General features: G+C 48.7%; 3 protein-coding genes across 4 annotated transcripts in view; 1 reads left to right on the plus strand and 2 right to left on the minus strand.

The window, feature by feature from the left end:
• Positions 1 to 488: 488 nt before the first annotated feature.
• CCT4 (chaperonin containing TCP1 subunit 4) lies at positions 489 to 6506 on the minus strand. Its single transcript, XM_054629408.2, has 14 exons — positions 6278 to 6506; positions 5779 to 5831; positions 5447 to 5536; positions 4761 to 4869; positions 4092 to 4234; positions 3711 to 3832; positions 3490 to 3622; positions 3017 to 3156; positions 2727 to 2823; positions 2312 to 2422; positions 1918 to 2048; positions 1591 to 1825; positions 973 to 1086; positions 489 to 702 (listed from the first exon to the last, which is right to left on the minus strand). The coding sequence occupies exons 1-14, from the start codon at positions 6393 to 6395 to the stop codon at positions 685 to 687; spliced, it is 1614 nt and encodes a 537-aa protein (XP_054485383.1). The 5' UTR covers positions 6396 to 6506; the 3' UTR covers positions 489 to 684.
• Positions 6507 to 7044: 538 nt separating this feature from the next.
• Positions 7045 to 23984, plus strand: part of BMP2 (bone morphogenetic protein 2) — a 217242-nt gene continuing 200302 nt past the window's right edge. The window contains exons 1-2 of the mRNA XM_077176286.1: positions 7045 to 7318; positions 11245 to 12044. The gene's annotated coding sequence lies outside the window, so the exon portion shown is untranslated. The remainder of the gene's footprint in view (positions 7319 to 11244; positions 12045 to 23984) is intronic.
• Positions 13498 to 22235, minus strand: LRRN4 (leucine rich repeat neuronal 4). 2 transcript variants are annotated; one of them, XM_077176281.1, is made up of 5 exons: positions 22112 to 22235; positions 19954 to 20670; positions 18620 to 18815; positions 17410 to 17547; positions 13498 to 16315 (listed from the first exon to the last, which is right to left on the minus strand). In XM_077176281.1, the coding sequence occupies exons 2-5, from the start codon at positions 20630 to 20632 to the stop codon at positions 14854 to 14856; spliced, it is 2475 nt and encodes an 824-aa protein (XP_077032396.1). In that variant the 5' UTR covers positions 20633 to 20670; positions 22112 to 22235; the 3' UTR covers positions 13498 to 14853. The 2 variants fall into 2 exon arrangements, with proteins under 2 accessions (XP_077032396.1, XP_077032395.1); XM_077176280.1 differs by having other exon boundaries at positions 18620 to 18824.

Raw genomic sequence — 23984 nt, forward strand, 5'->3', positions numbered from 1 at the left:
GGGGAATCAGGTTGTTCCAATATAGCAATAATGGAGATGAAAGGGTTAATTTAAAATGTCAGGCTAAGAATTAAAAGTTGGGAAGCTAATTTGCATTATTATAGAGCAGTGTACTTTTGACTTCTCAGCAGCTTTGGGAAAGGCAATTATTCTGGGAGCAGAGGGAGGAAGGCCTGTGAAGAACACCCTCTGCAGGGCTCTGGATCATGTGATGGCAGCAGGAATCGCTGCAGAGCTCGGGAGAGCAAGGAATGGGAGGGGCTCCCACTACAAAGATCCTCCTAGAGGCATCGCTGAGGGCAGCACCCCCACTCCCTCAGGGAAGGCTTTGGGAGAGGCAGCTCTAAGCCAGCCAAGTGTTACTGGAGTGCACTTCAAGGGTGTTTTTAGAATATATCACACCAGGCGATTGGTCACCTTCAACGTTTCAGCCCTAAAGCAAATGTAACCAACTGTAACAAACCCCAACAAAATTATCCAGCCAAGGGTCAGGTAGACTACTGCGTGTTTATTGACAAAACAGCATTTTCTTTCTGAAAACCAACTGTTACTTAAGTTAAACCTGATCGAAGTACATCAGTCTCGGTGGAGTTTAAGACAATTCACACAGGCGCTTTTGGTGACGAGTCCATATTCCAGCTACAGGGCAGGAGCTCGGGGCCTTGGTCCCCACCTGGGCTCAGCTTATCCTCGAGTGTTCACCTGCAGGGAGGACACACAGTCAGACAGAAGAAGGCACACAATTCCTCCTTTGACAAAGATCCTGGCCTTTTGGTGACTAATTCCTTGCTTTATGGTGCAGTATTTATAATTCATTAGCTGCAGTTATTAAAAGGCTGAATGGTTTTAAGTAGCACACAAACTGAAAATACTCTGCACAGTAACTGCATTTTGAAGCACAGCAAATGAATGACAACGTGCTGGTGCTTGTGAAGGAAGGATAACCCAGAGCAGGATGCCCACACCACTCACCACATCATCAATCTTGAGGATGCTGCGCACGGTCTCTGTGGCGAGGGTCAGTGCACTCAAGGACACCAGCAGAGGCTGCACCACCAGCTCCTCCAGGATGTTGGAAATGCCACCCTAGGGGAACAAGGAGCCTTCACTTTGTGCAAGGCACACTACGGGCACATTTAGCAATTTTTCTTTTAGCAGAATCCTGAGGGCAATCAACTCCTGGACTATCACAGGGCTTTCACCTGCAACAGGGGCATTACAACACACATCTTCTCTTCCCAAGCACTTGACATATCCAGTCAAAACTGGGCAACAAAAAAGGTCAACAGTGCCAGTTGAGAAAAAGCTATGGTGCTACTCCCAACTTATGACCACCTTCCACTGCAGATCCTACTGATGGATGTTTTGTTTGTAGCTGAAACGCTTTTGTGGAGATGTGAGATGTTTCCTGTCGTGTGCATAAAGCATTTAATATCTGCTATTATCAATGCTCAGGATGAGCTCCTGAGAGAAGAAGCTGTCATTTCCCTCTAATTTAAGGGAGGCTACCACCTTGCCCTCTCCCTAGTCCAACCCTTAGAAGGTTAAGCATTCCCCCTGTAACACCCAGCTATTCCAACCCCTCATTACCTTCCTGACGTTAATGCCAGCAGTTTTCTCTCCTTGGGCATGTCTGTTTCGGAGCTCTGTTACCGTGGAGATGGGGTTGAGCCCCGCGTTCTCAGCCAGGGTGGAGGGAATGACCTCGAGTGCATCCCCATAGGCACGGACGCAGTAGGAGTCCATCCCCTTGAGCGTCCGCGCGTACTCGTTCAGCCGCAGCGCCAGCTCGATCTCCGGGGCTCCACCGCCAGCAATCAGAGCCCTGGGGGCACAGGGATGCCATTAACCTCACCTCACACCAGTGCACACACAACCAGGCTCTAGGAGTTACTCATGATCCAAGTGAGACGTTACCTTTTCTTCACTAAGCACCTTATGACACACAGGGCATCGTGAATGGAGCGCTCGGCTTCCTCCAGCACCAGTTTGTTGGATCCGCGGACCACGATGCTCACAGTTTTCCCAGGGTTTGTGCAGCCTGTGATCTGAAACATAAAACCAGATACTGACACTGGAGAGGAAATAAAAGCTTGGGACAAAAAGACACTGCCATTGGCACTTTCAAATTCTGTAATAGCACTGATGTCTGGCCAAGCAAAACCACTGCACTGCCGAAGCTGGTGGCTACTCAGAGCTTAGAAACAGGTACTTAAATGTAATAAATTCTACAGTAAAAAACATCAAAGCCACCAGTTATTAAAATAGCAGACAGATGTTAAGTAGGATTAACATTTTGTCCCTCACTCACCTTTATTAGTTTCCCAGAACCGTTCAAGTTGACCTCCTCTGCCAGCTCAGCAGAGCCCAGCATGTCAGGGGTGAATTGGTCAATGTGAGCCACAGGCTTAGTTCCAATTGTCTGAAAAAATAATGGGAAAAAAAATTAATCCAGAGGCTGACTGCAGAGTCAGCAAGTACACTGCATGTTGTTCTTCTGCACATGACAGTAAAATGCAGAAGGGACTGTAGCTTTTACATCTCTCCTGAATCCTTCTACAGAAGGGTGACTGCTCAGCAGAGCAGGAATGTTTTTTAGGGCAGTGTCTGCTCTGGCCTTATAGTCAAAACATGAAACTTGTGAACATGTCACAATAAACTGGCCCCGCCTGGGCAGTTGGTTTTGATTTTAAAACACTGCTGCTCATTTATATGTGCCACCTTACCTTACATATAAACTCAATGTCCTCTCTTTCAATGTCTTTAACCACCATGATCTTGACTTTGTTCAGAAAATGGAGGGCCAGGTCACTGAGAGCATCCCTGAAAACGAGAGGGAAGGAATCAGGTCCCAGTGCTCAAATTCTTCAGAGTACAAAGTAAGGATGCCATCAAACTCAAAATACAGACAGTGCTGGTGCTTTCTAAAGGCAAAGCCACTGTTACTCTGCCAAGTGTGACTGTGTTTGGCTTCAGTTTTCCACATAATTCCAACGGTGCCTGGGTATTAACATACCTCAGGATGGACTTCTGAATGAGCAGCACATTGCAGCCAGCCTTCTTGATCTGCTTCACCAGGTTCAGGATGTAGGCTCTCTCCTCACGCAGCACTCTGTCCATTTGAGCATAATCAGAAACAACAATCTGGTTGTCCATCTGTCTCAAATAAAAAAGAGAAAAGCAAGTGTCAAAATGCGCCACATTCTTTACTGGAAGAGGCTGTAATTCTAAACAAATAAGCATGCTATTAGAGACAGTTCAGGTAACACTGAATTTAAGTTTAAGCCATTTTTAACGTAATTCAAACACAATTTATAATTTAAACAACTTTTTAATACCAACTGTAATTTTTTTTAGGACCCAGCAGCTCTTCACTGTAGCCATGGCCCAGAGTTGACACCACAGTATCTTAAGAAAACATTTGTTATTCTGTTTGCTTGTCCCAAGTCCTAGAGGATGAGGACTTGCCCTAGCCACAGTCTGACTTACATCTGTCTTTGGAGCAGACAAGCAGAACTGAATGAGGCCAATTTTGGCTTTTTCCACTCTGGTTACGCCGGTGTTTGCCACCTTCTGAGTCAGGACGAGTCCCTCAACCAGTTCACAATCATCAATGGTGCCCCTGGAAACAAACACAACCCATCACTGGAGCACTCTGAGAAACTGAGGCCACAGAGACAAAATCTGTCTAATTACAAATTGTTTCTTACCCCAGCTTCTTAACAATTTTAATATCTCTGAGGTCCACACTATTGGCTGTAGATGGGTCAATCACCTTCATCACTGCATCCACACTCATTGGAGAAAGTAAACTGGAATACTGACACACAACCTAAGGGATTCAACAGTACAGAAAGCATAGTGAGAGGCTTCACACTGATCAACAGCAGTTTCACAACAATATTGTCATTGTCTTTCAGTATTTGATGCCAGAATTTTGCAGCAAAGATGTCTTGAAAGGCATCTTCTTCATGGCTGCTCCATGGCAAGGACAGAGCAGCAATTCCAGGGGAAACCCACCCCAGGGATGTGCAGAAAATGGAACTGCAGGGCCTGGCTGGGCTGGAGCTGCCAGTGAAGTGCAGCTGTACCTTGGAGTTGAGGGAGGTGGTTGCACTGTTCAGCAGGGTCTCCCTGTCACTGAGCTCCACAGGCTGGGCCATGTTGGTCAGCACCTCAATCCCTTTGTCCAGAGCCTTCTGGAATGACTCCGAAATGATGGTGGGGTGAATTCCTGTGCAGAGCATAAAACATGCCTGTTAGACACTCCACCCTTTCAAACACATGTCTTTTTGGCTTTTCTTCCCCATCTCTTTCCATTCTAAAACTCAAGGTGCCCAGGTCAGAATAAATTGAAGGCATTTCAGCAGAATGTTCTTCACCAGTGTATGACTTCCCTCAGTATTTCCTGCCATTAAACCTGAGGGAAAATGCTGTTAACATTCCAAGTGATTTGTCCTCACAGATAAGTGCCCTGCAATCCCTGACATCCCAGGAGCACTTTCTCCAAGTTCTCTCAGCATTCCTAAAGCTGCTGCTGTTCAACTGATGCCTGTGAGGAGGCTGACACTGATTAAACTTCAGATTTCCAAAAACTGCTTTTCCAGTCCTGTATGAAACTCCCCAATTTCCCTGGAGTGTGGGATCCACCCTTTATCCTTCCAACTGATTACAGCTACTTTCAGCTCCATCCCACACGTGCAAGAGGACAAAGTGACTGCAGTACCTACACTCTCTGCATGCTACATGAATTTATTTACCTTTCTGAAGGAGTCTGGAACAGGCATCCAAGAGGGCTCCAGCAATGACCACAACAGAGGTGGTGCCATCACCAGCTTCAATGTCTTGTGCTTTTGACAGCTCTACTAACTAAGGGAGGAATTATGGTAAAAAAATAAATATGAGAGAGCTGTTTACCCATACCCAGACACTTCTCTGGCCAAAATACAGCTAGGGGACAGTGAGCCACTTCCAGAAGGAGAGCTTTTTTTCCCAAATTTAAAACTGAACACACCTATTTAACAGGTTTGCCTTTTCCTTCCCTGGAGGAGGGTCACAGGAAGCTTATTTCCATCTCCAACCACAACCAAATCCATGAACCTTGAACATCTCAAAGGACCAGCCACTGTATGCTCAGAACACCTGGTCATACTTTCACTCATTCCCTTCTGGTTTGCAACAGGAATTTTTCCTTCTCAAATGACACATGCAGGTTTGGGCTACATTTTCTTAAGATTCTTTCTCAAAATTTCATTTTTCTTATGTTTTAAAACACATCCAGAGGGATTGTGCATAAGGCACATGGGTAATAAATAATGGTTTGTAACTCTCAAGCACATACCACAAAATAAATGCTCCTGGAGCACAAGGCACAAAATCTCCTGCTCTGTCACTATCCTGGGTAATGCTCCTCAAATCCACACAAAATGCAAAAGAAAGCACTCACCATTTTGGCTGCAGGGTGCAGAACCTGCATTTGTTTCAGGATGGTGGCACCATCGTTAGTGATTGTCACATCTCCCTTAGCATCCTGAATCTGGGAATAAAGGGCAGGAACACAGTTCTGATCAGCAGCTGCAAATCTCTCATTTGAGGCTCAAAATATTTTTTAGCATCGTTTTCAAAACCAAGATGTCCCACTTTCAGTTCCCACTTTCCCTTAAATACTTGGAACATGGGAAAGAATTGAGGCAAAAGGAGGCATCCTCTAAAAGACACGTTGAATTACAGTATCTCTAGTAAGCTTAATGTTTTTAGAATTTAAAACATAAAGTTTACCATTTTATCCATTCCCTTTGGTCCAAGGCTCGTTCTAATTGCATCGGCAACAGCTGGGAAGAGAAGAAAACGTTTCCAAGCTTATCTAAAGAACTGCAAACACTCCATCATTCAAACGTCTTTTCCAAAGAGAAAATTCCTGCCCCTTTAAAGCCCCCAGGCAGAGTAAAGGATCCCAACGAACGGAACGATGTAAAACACTGCAGTGTCAGGCCTGATTTCCACAGTTCTTTGTTTTTAAACCATTATTATCGGGCCCCTTGTCTGCAGCCATTTTAGGCACAAAGGAGCAGAACGCAGCGCGCCGGGGGCTCGTGTCAGTGCCCAGGGCCGCATCCCGGGCACCTCCCAGACACCGCACCCAGGCAATTCCCGCTCGCAGCCCGGGGCACGGCCCGGCCGGTGCCAGCCCCGGGGATCCATCGCCCCCCCGCCCCAATTGCGGCCCACGCGGGGCCCGGGACCGGCCCCGGGGCGGCTCCCCCCGCGGCCGCCGCACCTTTGCCGGCGGCGATGTTGCTGAAGCGGATCTGGGCGGGCTTGTCGCGGTCCTGGTAGGCGCCCTTGGCCCTGCCGCCGGCCCCGGCGGGGGCTCTGCCGGGCGCGCTCTCGGGCATGGCCGGGCCGGGAGCGGAGCGGGACGGGAACAGGCCGGGATGCTTCCAGAACGGGGCCTTCCGCCGCGCGTCACGCCGGGCTGCCCGCCGCGCGCCTGCGCGCTGCGCCACGGCCGAGCGAAACGCCCCCTTCCACCCGCCTGCCGGCGAACGGCGCGGACGCCTATGAGAGGAGCCGCGCGCTCACTCGGGGCTTAGGGGAGGTTTTCCCGCCTGGCTGGGCCGGGCTCCTCTCGCGCTGCGCTCGTGACCGCAGGGGGGCGCCAGGGCGCGGTCGAGGGTCCCGCCCTTAGCCCTGAGGGAGGGATGGAGCGGGATGGGCTCACAGCCCAGGGAGTGCCGCTCTCATCCCTGAAGGAGCCGGGAACTGAGGGAGGAATGGAGCAGGATGGGGTTCACAGCCCGGGGAATGCCGCCCTCAGCCCTGAGGGAGCCGGAGCTGGAGCTGAGGGAGGGATGGGGCGGGATGGGGTTCACAGCCCGGGGAATGCCGCCCTCAGCCCTGAGGGAGCCGGAGCTGAGGGAGGGATGGGGCGGGATGGGGTTCACAGCCCGGGGAATGCCGCCCTCAGCCCTGAGGGAGCCGGGAACTGAGGAAGGAATGGGGCGGGATGGGGTTTACGGCCCCTGGAATGCCGCCCTCAACCCTGAGGGAGACGGGAACTGAAGGAGGAATGGAGTAGGATGGGGCTCACAGCCCAAGGGATCCCGCTGTCATCCCTCAGGGAGCCGGGAGCTGAGGGAGGGATGGTTTGACCCAGCGCCAGGCAGCCCCAGCCTTTCCCTTTTATAAATCTCGATGTGCCACCTTGCAGCTTTTCCCTCCTTAGCTCGGGACCTGCTGTGTGCCATCCCACCTGTCCTTGGTGGGTTTTGAAGGTCTGTTTTTTGCAGAACCCATTGAAGGAGCAGCTTTGTCATAGGTGAGCTTAGACAGGATTGACTTACAGAAAAGAACACATACAAGGTATACTTTTTGTAACAGCCTGAACTTCCCAATGTGTCTGAGAGGCTCAGCTTGTATCACCATTGTAGAGCAGTAGCCTTTATCCTCACTAAAAATAAGGTTAGATTTGAAAAATAGTTTCTTAGGAGCTTAACTACTGTATTGCTATAAGAAGCTCCTGTTTTTGTTTTTTTTATTATTATTATTTTATATTTCTGAATAGCTATTTAAGTTAGAATACAAATGTAACGTAGTTTAGATGCGACGCACATACTCGAACCCACAAAGTGAATTCATTTTGTGTTGTGCTCACAGTAAAACACAGCAGCTCAAAAAAGAGCTCTGGCTGAAAGGAAAATGCCCACATAATACCTAAACCCTGTAATTTTTGTGGCATATCTTTGGCTGAGTGTGAAAAGCCAGGGTTAAAGGTGCTCCTGTGTAAAGAAAATGATTCAGGAAATGTTTCCCTGCACCAGCAAGGTGTAAGAAATAGGTGGAGAATGGGAGCTCTTGAGGTTCTTTTCCATTTTCAAGCACCTGCACCTGTATCAGGAGCTTGTTGCAAGTGAAACACAACCTCATGGTGAACAATTTTCCAGTGCCTGCAGCAGCTCTGTATGGTGAGACATCAAAACCCAGCATTTGGGCAGTTGTCAAAATGGAGAAATAGGGAAATCATGACTCTATCATCTTTCTACCATTTTTAGCAGTTGCTTTTGATTTTATTTCTTTGCTGGGTTTATGCACCTTTGAAACAGATAACTGAGAAGAGGGTTTGGAAGTGGATGATCTTTGCCTTTTTATATTCAATTTTTAGCAGGCAGAGAGGAAAGCAGTTAGAGGTAGAGAAATGCACACCTCGGTCATATACAGGGAAAAGGTCTACCTAGTAATAGTCTGGATACACCTGGATTTATATCACCTCTAAAATTACCCAAACACTCTAAAAATCACTGTGAACTCTGACCCTGCAGTTCAATTACACCCAGCAAGGATGGCAGCAGTACCAAATCCTGGATATTTAGCACTATTGCAATGTTACAGCTGGAATCAATAAAGAGCCAAGGTTTCAAAGGAGCTGCTGAGGAAGGTTTGGGCTGTGCTTGGTGCCCTCCCTGTTCCCTCAGGTTAGGGATCATTCAGGGTTTGTTGTGGTGTCCCAGGCAGTTCCTGGTTTCTCCTGGGTGTCTATAGTCAGTGGCATGGCTGCATCCGAGGACATTGTGTAAATTTGGGTGCTGGCAGATGTCATTTCTCTGCTGCTGAGCTGGCCTTTGGGCTTGGCTTTGCCTCAGCATACCACAAAGAGCTGAGAGGAAAACACAGAGGAATTGTGCACTGCTAGCAGCAGTTACCACGTGCTGTCAGTGGTGCCCTAGGGCTGGGAGCAAGGATGTTCCAGGATTTGGAAGGAAATTTGGAAGGTTAGAGCTGGTGCTGTCCCAGTTACACAGTTCTCTGTGCTTGGCAAAAGCAGCTCCTCCAGGGCTAAGGATCATCTGGAGTCTGTTTGTTCCACTGCTGGGTGCAGCCTGGATTTTGAGTGGGTGTGAGCTAAGTTTGGAGCTGCTGTGGTCAGTGGGTTCCTTACGAACAGTTTTGGTCTGGCAGGGTTCCTTCAGGGCAGACAAAAGGGCTCATCAGCCCTCTGGATAGGCTGGATTATACTGGATTTAAGATGAGTTGTCTGGCTGATTTAAGGGGGTTTTGTTCTCCACTTTTGTTATCCCCTGTCATCCTCACTCTGTGTTCAGTGTGAGCTCCCTGGCCATGGGCTGGTTCCATCTGAGGCCCTTGCAGGTGTGAAGGTGGCACCAGCTGGGGACTGAGCCAGAGCAGGCTCTGTGGTTTAGGACTTGCCATGTCAGGGTGAAGGCTGAGCTTTCAGCCAGGGCACCCAAGGAACAAATGTGTCATTAGGTTACATTTAAAGCCAGCACTCCCTGAAGCCTTTTGGATTTGTCTTAAGAGCTGAGTTTAGATTTGGAGTTGCCTGCACTTTATGTTGCTCTCAGTACCCTCTTATCATAATTTCTGGCTATTCTCACCTTTTCCAGCATCTCCAAGAAGCAATGACAATAAAAATCCCACAATAAACACCCCCACACAAGATCCTGGGGTTGTAACAGCGTCTTCTAGCTTAGTTTCTTGAAAAAAAAAATTGTGTACTTAGTATAGAACCTGGACGTAATTTTGACTATAGAAACTCTGCATTTTCTGGCTTGGTGTGAATAGGCAGCTTCAGGAAGAAGAGAGGTTTTTAGTTAGAGCTGCACTGAGGACAGAGCTCAGTCCTCTGGGGATGTTTGTTGCTGACATGATGTTCCTGAAATGGAGGCTAATCTTCCAGGGGGTGTTTTTTGCTTCTCCCTGGGGATAGCTCACCAAGAGTCCTGGAGGCAGCAGTGATGACAGCAGAAGGGGTGATTGCCACAAGCAGGGTGACATCATTTAACCCCATGGCCTTAGATAAGTTGTTAAAGACCATTCCTTAATCATGCTCTGATAAGAGTGAGTAGCTTCTCAACATTGAATAAATGCAATACTCAAGTCTTCCCAGCATGAAGTTTTTTGCACAAGTAAATTTTAGTTTTTCAGAGAAGAAGTCTCTACCTAGAGAATATATTTTTTTTCCTTCTATCTGGAGTTTCGTGCCAGAAGTTTTGGCTCGTGATGCCTGAGGCTGAGCCCTGCAGGAGCTGCCAGCCCTGCCTGCCTGGAATGGCTGCTTCCACCTCCTGGAGAAGACAATGAATGAGGGATTCTGGATTTTATGGATTTTCTTGAGATTCTTTTACTTGATTTCTTCTGGTTTTCTTTGTTTCCTTTCTGCTCTGGACTATGTCTAGTAAAGAGGTTTTGCCCCGTTCATCCTATTTCCTCCATTTCTTGTTAATATTTTCTGAGGGTTTTTTCTCCCTTATGTTCCTTTAAAAAATCTAATTTGCCATCCACAGATGAAAAGGCTGCTCACACAGTTTTTTCAGTGAGGGATCTAGGAAAAACGAGGACATATGCAGTGGGACTGTGTCAGGAAATGCATGCAGTGCCATACAAGTATTACCTTATTGCATGTACTTGTAGGTAATGTCACCCAGCAGAGGAGGGTGAGGGCTCTGCAGCAGCACAAAATACAGGGCTGCCCTGTGGTTTGGGAGGGAAGAAAAACTCTCTGTCAACAGTGATTTTGTTCTGCTAAGACATCACTGCAAACATTGCTATTTATTTTTCCTCTAAGTGCAATGAATGTGATCTAATCTCTGCTTCTAAATCTACAGTAGTTAAAATCTTACTGCACTTATAGACTGATTTTCCACTTTTTCTAGGCAGTAATTCCCTCCTTGCTCTTACAGAGAAAAAATTACATTTTTCCTTATCAGTGGCAACCTGGCAGTGAAGTTGCTGGTCATAAGGCTACAAAAGGAATGAGAGGCAGGGACAGACAAGCTGCTGAGTAAGTTTGTGGGACTGGGACTGTTGCTGCTGTTAATTCTCAGCAATCTTTCCCTTCACACAGGAGCACACGGGTAGTGTAAGTCAGTGACCCTCGGTCTGCAGGGTGAGGCTGAAGCTCTTTGGTGAAAGAATGAGTGTTCCCTTTGTGGGAATTCCTGGGGAGATGATTCCCCCCTCTCCCTCTAGGTGCCAGCAGAGCACAAGCCTTGCTGTGAGGCGTTGCCTCCTGGATGGATTTCAGAGCAGTGTTAATTTGTAATGCTGCTTGATTACTTTTTAGAGAGATTGGGGTTGAGTGGTTGTCCTATTCAGAACAAACTCTGCATCCTTTGGAGAGCTGATGAAAAGAAAAAGCACTGGAGTTTAAACATGTTCTTTGATGGATCTGTTTCCACAAATACAAAACATGTTCTCACCTGTGATGTCTCTCTCTGTGTTTCACAGGTAAAGAACCAACCAGAGGCTTCTTGGCAAGCAACACGCTGAGCCCTCAGAGGCGTCCTCGTTTGTAACTCCACACCATGTGTTGTTCCAGAGATCCCTGGGGAGGAGCATGGCTGGTCCAGGGCCGTGCTTGCTGAGGGAGCATCGTGGTTGAACTTGTGCATCCTTCCAGGCTGATGGAGCCTGGGATGTGGTGGGAGCTCCCTGCCTTGGGCTGTGTCACATTTAATGCCTGTCACCCCTCTGGCCTGGGACAACTGACAAGTGGGATCCCTTCTGGTGCTGAATGGATCAGGCTGAAGCACCTTGTCCTGCTGCCCTGGGCTTTCCCACATGCCTGCTGACAGGGCTCTCAGGGACTGCTCCTCTAATGGCATTGATTGCACCAAAAGCAAGGTGTCCTTCCCTGCTCCCTCACAGCCAGCAAGAGTTCTGGCCCTTAAAGAGCTTTTTTTTTTTTCCTGTATGGAGGCCATCAGCTGCATTTCCCAGAGTGTTTCTGCTGGGAGAGACTGTGAGACTGTGACTGATTGGCAGCTGCTGTTACAGATGGAGCAATGTGCACTTCTGCCACAACAACCAGGGGATGCACCCACAGGCACTGTGGGCTGCTGTGGACTCTCTTTGCTTGGACTTGGACTTGGTTTTTGGGAAGAAGTGAATGGAGAAGGATCTGAGGAAGAAAAGACACAGAGGAAGAAAGCTACACAAGCTGTTCAAAAACTGAATTTCAACGCTCTCTGCACTTCCCCCAAGTGATCTTCCTCTCGGAGAAACAGAACAAGAGGAACTGCGCAACAGTAAGTGAAGTTTTAGTTATATCTTTTTATATGTCTGTTTTTTATAGCTATTAAAAATTGTTTCAGAGATGTTTGGGTATTCCAGCAATGCTGCCATAGGTTGATGATTTGAAGCTGGAGGCACAAACAGGATTTGCTGTCGGGTGCAATCAGGAAAAGGGGAGGAACAAGCGGGCGGAGCAAGGCCAGGCAGCTCCCCAGCACGGCTTTATCGGGAAAGTTTCCGTGGTTCCTTTGCTTCCCTCACTGCTCCAGTCCTGAGCAGCTCTCTGAGAGCTCCCTCCACTGGAGAGAGTTTAGTTGGTCATTACTAAAGTGAATCCCGGTGAAAATACAAAGTGGTAGTACCAAAAAAAAAAAAAAAAAAAAAAAAAAGAAAAAGGAAAAAAAAATCTGCATTTGAAGCACTGATACTTCTCATAGGTGTTGATAAATACAAATCCCATGTTTTTAACCCTGCTGCTACATCTCATGCATTCCACTTGTGGAAGGGTTGAGTGTTACCAGGCACTGCCCCTGGCTGGGGCACCTGTGCTTCAGGATGGTTCATCAGCTCAGATGGGATTGGGCTGTTTAAGCTGGAACAAGTGGGGATTGTGGGAGCAGGACTTGTACATTTGTGTGGCTCCAGAAAGGGCACTTGAAAAGAATGGCAGGGTCTGTTGTGTTCCCTTGGCTGTGAAATTCAGGAGAGGCTGGCATGAGAATGGTTGGAGAAATGAATTGTGATGAACTTCCTAGTTCAGTGATTATGAGCTGTGGTGTGGTAAAGGGTAGTGAGATATGTCCTGCCAATACCTCACTTTAAATGATGTCCCCTTGTTTTGGACTAACTCATATTTAAGTTGAAGCAATCTTTATTTCCAGTTGCAGTATCTTTTTTCCCTGCCCTTCTCTGGAACTAATCTTTGAGACAATATAAATTGCTATTCACAAATCTCTTATTTTGCTTTGTTTCTGGTAAAACCAAAGAGCCCAGCCAAGGTCTCCTAGAGCTATGCTGTACAAACACAAGGGAATGGATGATCTCTGCCCCAGTTTGGGATCGTGACTCTTTGGCTCACTTGCTCACTTCAAATGACAATCATATGTACCCAGTCACTAAATCCTTGAGAAAATGCAGGAAAAGCCAGGCCAGAAATAAATATAAAAACCTAGGTCCAAACAGAGAAAACTCTCAACTACCAGAATGTGAAAATAAGAGATTTTCAAAGTGAGAGGTCACACCATCCTGTCCTCTTCATTTGCATTTCAATCCTATGAGGAGTTTGAGTCATGGGGCTCAGCCAGACTTGGGGCACACATGGCAGCAATCTGTATCTGTCCAGTGATGGTCATTCCCAGAGGACAAATTCCCAGGAAAGGACTGCAAGCCCATAGTGGTGACAAAGGAGCAAGCCTCCTTCTGCCACACACAAAATGAAAGCTCTTGGGACATCAGAGAACACAAATCTAACATCATAAAAACATTTCTTTACTACACATTGAAAGTTCATTCCTAAACAACAAAAGGAGTTAATTTCTCAGGCCAAACATTGTAGATGGTAAAGACAACACCAAGATCCATGTATTTAACAAAAAACAGAACGTAGCTCTGTGGCTTTTATTTCAGTAATACTGAAAGCATTAAAAACCCCAAAAGACTGGAACAGACTCTTTTGCACAGTGCAGCACCTTCCCCTCAGAGTTCAGGGGGTTTATGCACTGTGTCTGTACAGCAGCAGGAGAGGCAGCTCCTGGAACTGAGGCCTGGGGAAATACCAGACTGGGACACCTCTTTGGATTCCAGTGGCAAGCTCAAAGTTGGGATTGTCAGCATTTCTTACATTATTGTCCAGGAACCCAAGAATTCATTTGGAAGGTGTTGCCAGACCTGTCTGCTGCTAGTGCAGGGGATTTGGGTGTTTCAAGCCTCAGCAGCACACACATTCAATTGCTTCATGACTTGGCTTTCTGCCTCTGTATGAGGCAAATCATCAGCTGCTAAATCTGTAGATGGGAAGGATGATTGGGACGGAACATCCTCTCTGCTTAAAATCCACTGGGAAGCAAATGTCAACATGCTCCCCTCCCCCTGTGTGGGTCACTGCTGTACTGCAAACCCCCCACTGCCTGTGAGCTTGTTTTGGGAAGCACTTGGGGGCTCGTTTGTGGACAACCTCATAAAAAGTCAGAACAAAACAATTGCCCCAGTCCTAAGGATCCTGCACAGTCTGTGACTCCAATTAAATTCCATGTTTCTTTTTCCTGAACTGAAGTTACGTTGATCATCTCCACCCACTGCATTTGCTTAGAGCAGTCAGATCTGCACAAGACCTTGTCACTGAGCCCACTCACTCCTTTCAGCTGTACTCTCTCTATGGGTAGTACCTTTAAAAAACTGAACCCCCAGCTTTGCTCTGTGAATAAAAGCAGAGTACGTCTTGCTAAGATTAATGCACCTTGGATTGCAGCTCTCATCTGACTGTGCTCATGAGAGATACTGGGGGCAGACAGCTGGCCAGGCAGCCTATCATTGTGTGAAATTTATGCTACTCTATTTGTAGGTGATTACAAAAACAACTTTTCAAGGTTAGTGTCCAGGCTTGCTGCTGCTTAGCACAGGAACAGGAGTCCAAAGACTTTTTTCTGCTTGAGTAACTTCATTATTAGTTTTTCTCTTTTTTTTTGGTGGTTTTCTTTCCCTTAGAAATGTCAGGGTTATGGAATCTGATGGTTCATAGTTTTTCTGAAGGACACTTTCAGAGTCTCATAAAAACACACCAAGGTGATGGAGATAGTGAACTTTGCATAGAAAAATCATCCAGAGCTAATTAGTGGTTTGTACTTTTAAGGGATAATCAAATGCTGGGTTCTTGTAGGAGACTAAGTGTGTGCCATACTGCTCACTCTGAGGCTTTTTACACGCCTTGCACAGACATACAGACAAAATAATTGTGGTAATGAGAAAGAGTCCACTTGCTGCAGACAGACCAGCAAAAACATACTTGTAGCTGGGTTTTGTTTTAAAGCTGGTGCACGAATTACCTGGAATTTCCTGGTCTGTTGTAGTCTGGCTGGACCCTGCTTTGTTGGAGGCAGTGACACAGATGTGGTAAGTGGTGAATGGCAGCAGGTTGTACAGGGTGTACTGCCTGGCCGTGGGGTAGATGTTGTCCCTGACAAACTGCCTGTCCTCGCTGTCTTGGGCACGAAGCGTCAGCTCATAGCTGTGAACCACGGAATACGGGGCACACCAGCGGATCTGTGCAGAGCTGTCGGTGATTTCAACCACTGCCCTGAGCCTGGGCGAGTCTGGAATCTCATCTTCCCTCGAGGTGCCAGGACACGAGCACTGGGATATGTTCTGGAGCTCCCTGCACGGCTTCTGCAGGTGCCTGCAGGGGTCGTAGTCACAGGCGGCCTGGGCTTCCTCCCGTGGCCCTTCGTAGTCGTAGTCATCGGTGTAGTGTGGTGATGGGGTGCTGGGCACAGCCGCTGAGGGGGCACCGCTCCTCGCGGGGCTCAGCTCTGGGGGGCTCGTCCGGGGGGCGCCGTGCCTGCCCTGGGTGGCAGAGGGGTGACTGTGGTGGTGGGTGGTGTGGGGGACTCCTGTTCCTCCAGCAGAATAGTCACTGCTGGTCTGGTTGAATGGCCCTGCTCGGGGGAGTGTCGTGTCCGTCGTTCTGAGCTCTCTCTGTAGCTGTTCTGTGCCAGCTGGACTTGGGGAGCTGTGGTCTGAGGACTGAGCAAAGAGCTCTTGGAGAAAAACTGGGAAGGAGGTTACAGATGCCAAGGAAGGGGGACTAGTTGTGGATTCAGGAACTGCCTCCTCCTCATGGGAGGAACTGTTGGCCTTTGTTAGGATGGGCTCCGTTGGCTTGGATGCTGCTGTGCTCCTTGCATGCCTCTGGATCAGGGAGCTGGTATAGGTGTCTTTGGTTAGCATTGGGTTGGATGTTGCTGTGCTCATGATATCCCTCTGGATCAGGGAGCTGGTATAGGTGTCTTTGGTTAGCATTGGGTTGGATGCTGCTGTGCTCACGACACCCCTCTGGATCAGGGAGCTGGTGTGAGTCAAATCTGTGGTCAGCAGAGCCGAGTCTGTTGTCACTAGAGCAGAGGCATCATCGCTGGTGAAGCTGAAAGCATCACCCTCAGGAAGGGCTGTGTTTGAGTTGGGCTGTGTAACGTTGCTCTCTGACTGGCATTTGTTGTAGAGCTCCAGCAGTGAAAAAGATGTTGAAGGTCTGCTCGAATCTTCCTGGGATGTACAAAAGGTCTCCCCAGCCCTGCAGAGGGAAACCAGAATAGTCAAGATCCAGAAGAACACTACAGGTTTCTGTTCTGTTCAGGCTGCCTGGATTGGAATTGGTGACCTGCTGTCAAAACCGTCTTTTTGTTAGTGAGAATGTGAAACCACAGCTAGATTGCCTTAACTAGAGTCCAGGCAGCTTTGCACAGCGCTGAGTGTGGAATTTAGCTGGAACTGGCTTTGTAAGGTGCAGGGACATCTTGTGCCCGAGGGGAAGTGTCCTTTGGTACAACAATGGCTGTGAACTTTAGCAAAGGGCATCGGCATTCAGCTTGTCTTAAAGGGTCAGACTTTAATGCAGCAGTAACGGGAACACATGCAGGGAGCTGTAACAGGATTCCCAGGATTCCTAATCCATCTGGTTTAGGCAGCTGGAGGTGGGCTGATGCGGGACTTTTAAATGACTAAGATCGAATTCTTTATTTACTCAGCCCTTGAAATTCTGGTAAAGAATGCAACTGCTAAACCCATCCCGATGAAACACTGTCTAATTTCAACAATCTACTCCCCTGCTCTCTGAGAGATTTGATGACGAATCTTCTCGGTGGCCTTTGAAAAGGAAGAGAGACCATTTATATGCAAATATTTCCTTTAACTGCAGCTTACTGTAATTAGTCTGTAAAACTGAGGGGAGCGTGAAAACAATAGGTGAGAAATGGTGCTATTTGCAAGGGGTTTTGTTGACTGCCGGTGGTGATGTAAGCTTTGCTAGTAGCAGGGTGAGGAGAAAATAATTTATTAACGATCTTCCAAAGTTTCCCAGTTTCTGTTCCCCAGCGCTGGCACATCAAGACAGCTGATTTTCTAACTTCAGCTAATACGGAAACATGTGAAATATGGTCCAAAACAGAAAAGAAAATATTCTCACCTAAAAGTAGAACCACAGCTAATAACACCTTATGCTTTGTCCCTGAAAGAAACATTACTTTGCACTTCTACCTCTTGTGGGAGGGAAGAACACACAAGGAATTTGAATAACTCAGTGAATGGTGGTGAATGTCTGGTCCCCAGACAACTTGCACGCTGGAGTTGTGTCTGCAGAGCATTACTGGATCTCTTGGGCTCACTTACTTTTGCAGAACAACTTTCTCGGGCTTGGACAGCAGCCAGGAGAGCTGGCAGCTGCACAGCAGAGGATTCCCGTACAAGTTGATGGTGATGCCATCCGATGAATTGGTGTTCCAAGGATTAAAGGAACTCAGGTTACAGCTACGAGAAGACAAATGCAATAATTAAGAAATGCTGAGCTACCTTCCAACGACTGGAGTGTGCTTAGGTGTCCCTTACCCTTAGTGTGTGTAAGGCACAGAGCGATATTCCCAGTTCCCCTGGCAGTGAGCAGTTATTAAACCCACCACCCTGCATTCTGCATGCTCAGAAGATGCTCTCTTCTTTCTAGGACTTTAATTCCTTAGAGTTTGGGCATGATTTTTAGCACTTGGAACTGGTATTCCTGCAAGTGTTGGAAAGTGCTGTGTAAATTCAGTGGGGCAATCAAGGGGGGATGGAATCCATAGGATTTTTGCTTTGTATGGGTTTATTTTCCTGGAACTGGTTTCTAGGCACAGCCAGTGCTCTAGTGTTTGTTTTCTGATATGCTTATATCTGGGTTGCTATTATAAAAATGTTTCAAAGTGCTCTCCAGATTTTTTCCTTTATGCTGGCTGCTCTGTGTGCACTTCACCTGCTTTTATTTTGATAAATCAGTTTCAGGCTTTTGCCCCTCTTAGTATTTCGGGTATGTGACATATGAAGAGGTGGTTCCCCTAGAATGAGGACTGAAACTAATGATGAACAAGGAGCTATATTAAACTCTCACACTAAAAGTGGGACAGGGTTTTTGTCTGCTTCTGAGATGCAGGTTTTGGAGAGCTGTCAGCACTCATCCTTGCAGAGCAGGGAACCCTCAGTGATCTGCTTCTCCTCTGATGGGATTTTGCCCTTGGAAGCCTGGTCTTTATCACAAGCAGGGTTCAGTGGATCTGTGCTGATCCAAACAGCTGGGTGAGTTTATCTGTTGGACAGGGAGATAAGGCAGAGGAGTGGGAACACAATGGATGCAACCTCAAGCAAACAATTAATTGTGCTATGAGCCCCAGGCTGCCTCTTTGGGCTGTATCAGCTCTATCAGGCCAGATCACAGATTTTACTGGGCAAAGACAACAAGTCCACACCTCCTTCCTAAATCTGATAACAAACTGTTCAATTCAGCTCCCAGGCACCACAGGGCTGTGAGGCAAAGGCAGCAGGATGTGAGGAAGGACAAAAAAACCCAACTCACTTCTCAAATGAGAGATGGCTCAGGTGAGGAGCACTGTCAAACATCTGTGTCTGCACGAAACCCAGGGAATGAGAGTCCTGACAGTGCAGCTCTCGGAGACCAGGCAGGGACTTGAGGAAGTCGCTGTCGAGGCTTCTTAACCGTGGCATGTTGGTCAGGTGAAGTGATCTGAGGTTGGCCAAGTCTCTGGCCCACTCTGGTTGAACTGAAACAGAAAAATATTTACACCTGTTGCCTGAACAGAGCATTCCTGGGGATTTCTGCCTAGAAACAGGGTTTGAATTCATAGATATGAAGTATCTGTCACCTTCTGCAGCTATTCTCTTTGGGAAAGGGATAGAACAAAAGTCAATACACCAGTGTGTAAACACTCATGCAGCTGCATTTCTGTAATAGTCCCCACAGGTCAGGCTGTCGTAGGGCAGAGGAAAAGGGGAAAATAGGACAGCAAAGCTGATAAGAGATATGGACTAGCTTTCTTGTTGGGTGAAATGAAATGAACAAGGATTTCTCTGCTCAGGAAAGCGGTCTACAAGGTCCTGACTGGTGCAAGAAAAGCAAATCATTCTCCTAGCACGAGAAAATAGCCAAGAGGCATGAAACTGAAAGGATGGGTCTTGTATGAAAGGGCCTTTCTGTCCCATGACTCAGAAGGGTAACTCACTACCACAAGACACATTTATGGAGGAAATTTGGTGGTGCAGCTGTTTAATGTGAGTTGAAGTGAACCTCTAGCTTGAGGAGGCTGTGCCCCAGGCTGAGAGCAGCTGGGCAAGGCATCTCACACCTGTGTGTCTCAGCACCTCAGGTATAAACTGAGAGTGGCAGGGCCAAAGGGAGAACCTGTCCTGTGGATTGCTCGGGGCAGGGATTGTCTCCCCCCTCAGCGGGCGGAAGTGTTCGGGCTGTGGATGGCACAAAAAGCCTCTCTCTGTGCTACTTCAGTGCAGCTCTAAAAGCTCAGTGTAGCTGTGGGGACAAAGAAAGATTTCAGCAGCCTGTCTGGAAAGAGAAACTAATTTCCTCCTGTGCTTCCCAAAGCTAATCCCGGGGCTGACAGGGAGATGACTGTCAGTAGCAGACAGTGGGATTAGCATGGAGGTGGGTGGCTACGCTGGGACAAACCCTCCTGTCTCATGGCCTTTGGTCTCTGCCCTTCCTTTGGGAGGCTGCTTTGCCTGAGAGTGCCTGCAGCAGCTGTTTGCAGCTTTCAGTGTGGGGTGTTCCCCCTGCACTCCAGCTCAGCCAGGATGGGAGCCATGGTCCCAGCAAGGCTTCTGCTCCCCTGGCCTGACCAAGCCCTGTGGTTCCAGTGGGAAACCCAAGAGACTTACCTCTCTCAAGAAAGGTCCTGCTCAGATCAAGCACATTGATGGAGTTTCCAGGCCTGTCCATGGCCTCGTGGGGATCTGTGCTGATGGCAAAAGCAGAGTCCCTAATTCCTCTGCTGTCATCCTGCCCGAGCAGCGTCACAGAGAGGTTCAGGACCTGCAGCTGAGGGTAGCAGGAAAAGGCCAGTGGCTGGATTTCAATCAGGGGATTTCCAGCCAAGGACAACCACTTCAGGTTAGGCAGGACAGAGCCGTGGCAGGATGGCACAGATGACAGCTTATTAAAGCTCAAGTCCAGCTTGTGGAGATTGCTGAGGACTTTAGATCCCCACCTCACTGCCCAGAGGTGGTTGTGCCTCAGTGAGAGGACACGCAGCTGTGGCAGGTTTGCTATCTCTGTGCCATTCACCTCCTCCAAGAGGTTATTGCTGAGATCCAGGCTCTGCAGGGCCTCTGGAAGGCAGACTGGGAAAGCTGTCAGGCTGCTGTTGGTCAGCTGCAGGGTGATCCAGGTCCTGTTCTTTTGCTCCTCACAGGACATGCTGGTGAGATTAACATTCTCCCAAGTGTCCTCCTGAGCCAGCTGGAAAACGGTGGTGACATCCCTGGCAGCTGCTCTGCTCACTGGGCCATGTGCTGTGATCCCCAGCAGCAGAGGGAGGATGAGCAAGGGAGACAGCATCCTTCTCCAAGGTGCTTGCAGTTTGCAAGATCTGTTTCCTTTGTGTTTCAGGGAGGGAAAAACAAAACATCGACATTTAGAGCTAAAATCCTTCCAGCCATCTACAAACTAGTTAAAAGAAAAACAGCTTATAAACCCTTTGCTATTATATCCAGACAGTGATAAGTGATAATTAATAGCTCTTCTGTAATTAAGCCCAAGCAAACATGAATCCTCAGGGACAGAAGTACCATGCAATCTTAGTCTAAGTGTGCCTACAGTTGTTCATGCAGAGAGCATGAACCAAGCTGTGTCCCACAGCAGGCCCCTCAGTGCCAGCAGGTTGTCCTGCACTGTGCCCAGTTTGGCCAGCCCAGTGGGAAGAGTTTTCCAGTGGGGTGATGCCCAAACAACCGGGTCCAGTGTGCCTGTGGCAGGGAACTGTTTCCTGTGGGGTTGTGTAAAATGAATGGATCCGAGGACAGAGGGGAGTTACCAAACTTTAAAGCCCAGGACCCCAAACCGGGCTGAGTTATGTTGGAGTGGGCAGGTAAAAGTGCCTTTTCTGTGTTAGGAAGGACTTTCCTTTCCTTAGCAGAAGCTGGAACAGGAAAACCAGGGCCTTGTGTGGGCTCTGCCAGGGCAGTTCTGCCCCATGGTGAGCACAGTCCCAGCAGGGATCCCACAGGGATGTTTGGGCTCCTGAGGAGCGGGCAGTGCCCCCGAGCCTGTCTGCCAGGCAGGGCTGGGCCTGCTGTGGGTGAGAGGCACAGACAGGCTCTGCACGGCCCAGCTGCTGGGAAAGGATGCACTGAAAATGCAGCTCCCGAACCACATTTCAGTGGAAGTGGTCAGAAACCGAGTATGCTCCTGGATCGGGGCCCCAAAGGCCTGAGCGCCAAGAAACATGTTATGGAGTGTTACAGCTGCCTCCGTGCTCCCTCCTCCTCCCACCCCTGCTTTGGTCTTTGTAAAAAAAAACGTCCACAGTGACTCGTACCCACAGGTAATGTGTGTGAGAGGAAGGAATTAACCCCAGCCCCAAACTCGTGCTTTTCTTGTTGAGCTGTCTTTTGTGCTTCCCGGTAACAAAATGACGATTCCTCGTCCAGAAACATATTACAGTGTAGGGTGGTAACTGAAACCCCACGGATTATGAAACATCTCAGACTTATTCCAAAGTTTAATTGCTCCTCGCTGTTCCCTGAAGGATGCCAGGTCTTGCCCAGACCGTTATCCTTTGCTGCCATCCCAGGTTTGAAGTAGGGACCAGCAAGATAGTGTACACCGGAGCACCAAATAATGTGTTGTGTTTGCCTGTGTCCTTTTCGTCAGACGGCACCGTGCAAGATCCGAGCAGCCTCAGGGCTTCCCGGTCACCGGAGCCGCTGGATCTCCTGCTCCGCAGCACATTGGCAGGGAGAGGATGGAGGAATTGGGCTGCTGTATTCCAATCTTAGATTTAATCCTTGCCTCTAAACCGCGTCCGCTTGCACGTACCTGTCCAAAGTGCCGGTGTCTCGTGCCTCCGCTCCGAGTGGCTCCGGCTGCTCGGCCCTGATTTTATAGGCTCGGGGTGACTCAGCCGGCAGCGTGAGCTGCCTCTCTCCCGGTCCCAGCTTTCCCTGCTCCCTCCTCTGCCCACAGGCTCAGGCGAGGTTTGTTCCAGGCTCGCTCCCCCGCATCCAGCTTTGAGAGGGGGCGGCTCCGGGCAGCTTTCCCCGCTGCCTTGGCCCTAGCAGGAGGTGGGTGGGAGGGCTCTTATTTCCCAACGCTCGGGCAGGGCTGCTCCTGTCTGTCTTTGTCTGAGCAGAGGGGGGTAAAGGGAAAAGATCAGTGTCAATAGTCCCGATTCTCACGTCTTCCACCGACGGGGGGAGGGAGAGGAATTGTTGTGTTCCTTTGTTGGCAGGTCAGGATGATGTAAAGCTGAGGCTCGGCCTGTTGACATGAGCTTTGGTCTCTCTTTAGGCGCCGATGAGGGGCTTCAAGTGTTTGAATTTCTAAGACTCTTGCTCTTGGGGAGTAAATTCTGCAGAAGTTCACGCAGGACAAATTACTTTCTAAGGAGGCCCTTAGGATATGTCAGAAGTGAAACTCTCACCTGCTCCTCCCGCAGAGAGGAATTCTCTCTGCCGACGGAGAGGGCGTAGGGCATCTCAGTCCCCGTGTGACGGCCTTCGGGAGGCCTCTCCTGGTCCCGCTGTGCGTGGGCTGTGTTCTCTGTCCCGCATCTGTGTAACACATGGCTTGGGACAATTCCCTTCCCGCTACTGCTCTCATCCTTTGCTGGATAAGTAAAACTGACAACATAAACCATCTCCCACTGAGGGACCTGCCCCGAGCTGGGTTTTTCAGCATTCCCACAATTCAAACAATAATTAGGTCGAGAGCAGAGAGTAAAGTCAGGGAAATGATCCCAGACAGGGATGAGTTGATGGAGATTGTTCCAAAGTAAAAGCTAAAGGGTGGTTGTTCTGTAGCTACTGTAGGACAATTAATTGTTAAAATTTCCAAGGAGAACAGTAGTCAGTGCTTTTCCTTTATCGGGGCAACGAAACAGATCCCTGACATGAAGGCAGCACCGACCTGTAAACTTCGGTGCTAAAGTGCAGATAAAGGCCTTGCTTGCCCAAAAACGTTGAGTCTGCAAGCACACATTAGGCAGACCTTATCTACTGACCGTGTGGGTCATCGTGAGCGTGGGGAGAGAGCCTTGAAGAACACCAGAACATCCACAGAGCAGAGATAGGCGCTTCCAGCAAGGCTCTCTGGAGCCGCGGCTGCTCCCTTGGAGGCCGGGCGAGGCGCACACGGTGTTCCCCCGCGGAAGGGCTCTGGGGCAAGGCGGACGGTTCCCAAACGAGGGGCTGATCCCACCCCTGACCCCGGGGCCCGGCACGTGCGCGCCCGCAGGTACCTCCAGAGCTCCGCGGTTCAAAGGGCGAGGCGGAGCAGGTTACAAAAATCTGAAGAATTTGGTCTAAGGGGAGGAAAGCCCAGCTCCAGGCAGGCCGGTGGAAATCCTGCCTTCCCCGTGGCTTGGCAGAGCTGCCGGCTGCCTGCGGCACTCCTCTTCGGGAAGCCCAGGAACAGGGAGGTGGCCTGGCTTTGCCCTGGATTATTAAATACCTGTGATTGCTGCCCTTAGCTCAGTATTTACAGACAGTGAATTTTCATTGCTTATTTTAGGCTTATTTGCTATCTTACTGATTTTAATATTTTTCAAAAAATACTCCAGGAGACTCAGTGAGCCAAAAGCTGCCTTGGTTTTAATGAGTTCATCCTTACTGACTTCATTTTGGGGACTGAGTCGAGCAGACTGTCAGACTGGGACAGCGGCTGCTCGTTTTGGTGAAGGTGGAAGGGACGT

This window comes from Agelaius phoeniceus, chromosome 3 (genome assembly GCF_051311805.1).
Source record: "Agelaius phoeniceus isolate bAgePho1 chromosome 3, bAgePho1.hap1, whole genome shotgun sequence".
Classification (NCBI taxonomy): Eukaryota; Metazoa; Chordata; class Aves; order Passeriformes; family Icteridae; genus Agelaius; species Agelaius phoeniceus.

Coding starts and splice junctions, on each gene's coding strand:
- CCT4 (XM_054629408.2), bottom strand. CDS start 6,395: ATGCCCGAGAGCGCGCCCGGCAGAGCCCCCGCCGGGGCCGGCGGCAGG. Junction 5,832..6,277: donor CAACATCGCCGCCGGCAAAG/GTGCGGCGGCCG, acceptor TTCTCTTCCCAG/CTGTTGCCGATGCAATTAGA. Junction 1,826..1,917: donor AGGTGCTTAGTGAAGAAAAG/GTAACGTCTCAC, acceptor CTGTGCCCCCAG/GGCTCTGATTGCTGGCGGTG.
- LRRN4 (XM_077176280.1), bottom strand. CDS start 20,632: ATGCTGTCTCCCTTGCTCATCCTCCCTCTGCTGCTGGGGATCACAGCA. Junction 18,825..19,953: donor CAGGACCTTTCTTGAGAGAG/GTAAGTCTCTTG, acceptor TTTCTGTTTCAG/TTCAACCAGAGTGGGCCAGA. Junction 17,548..18,619: donor AGCCATCTCTCATTTGAGAA/GTGAGTTGGGTT, acceptor GTCTTCTCGTAG/CTGTAACCTGAGTTCCTTTA.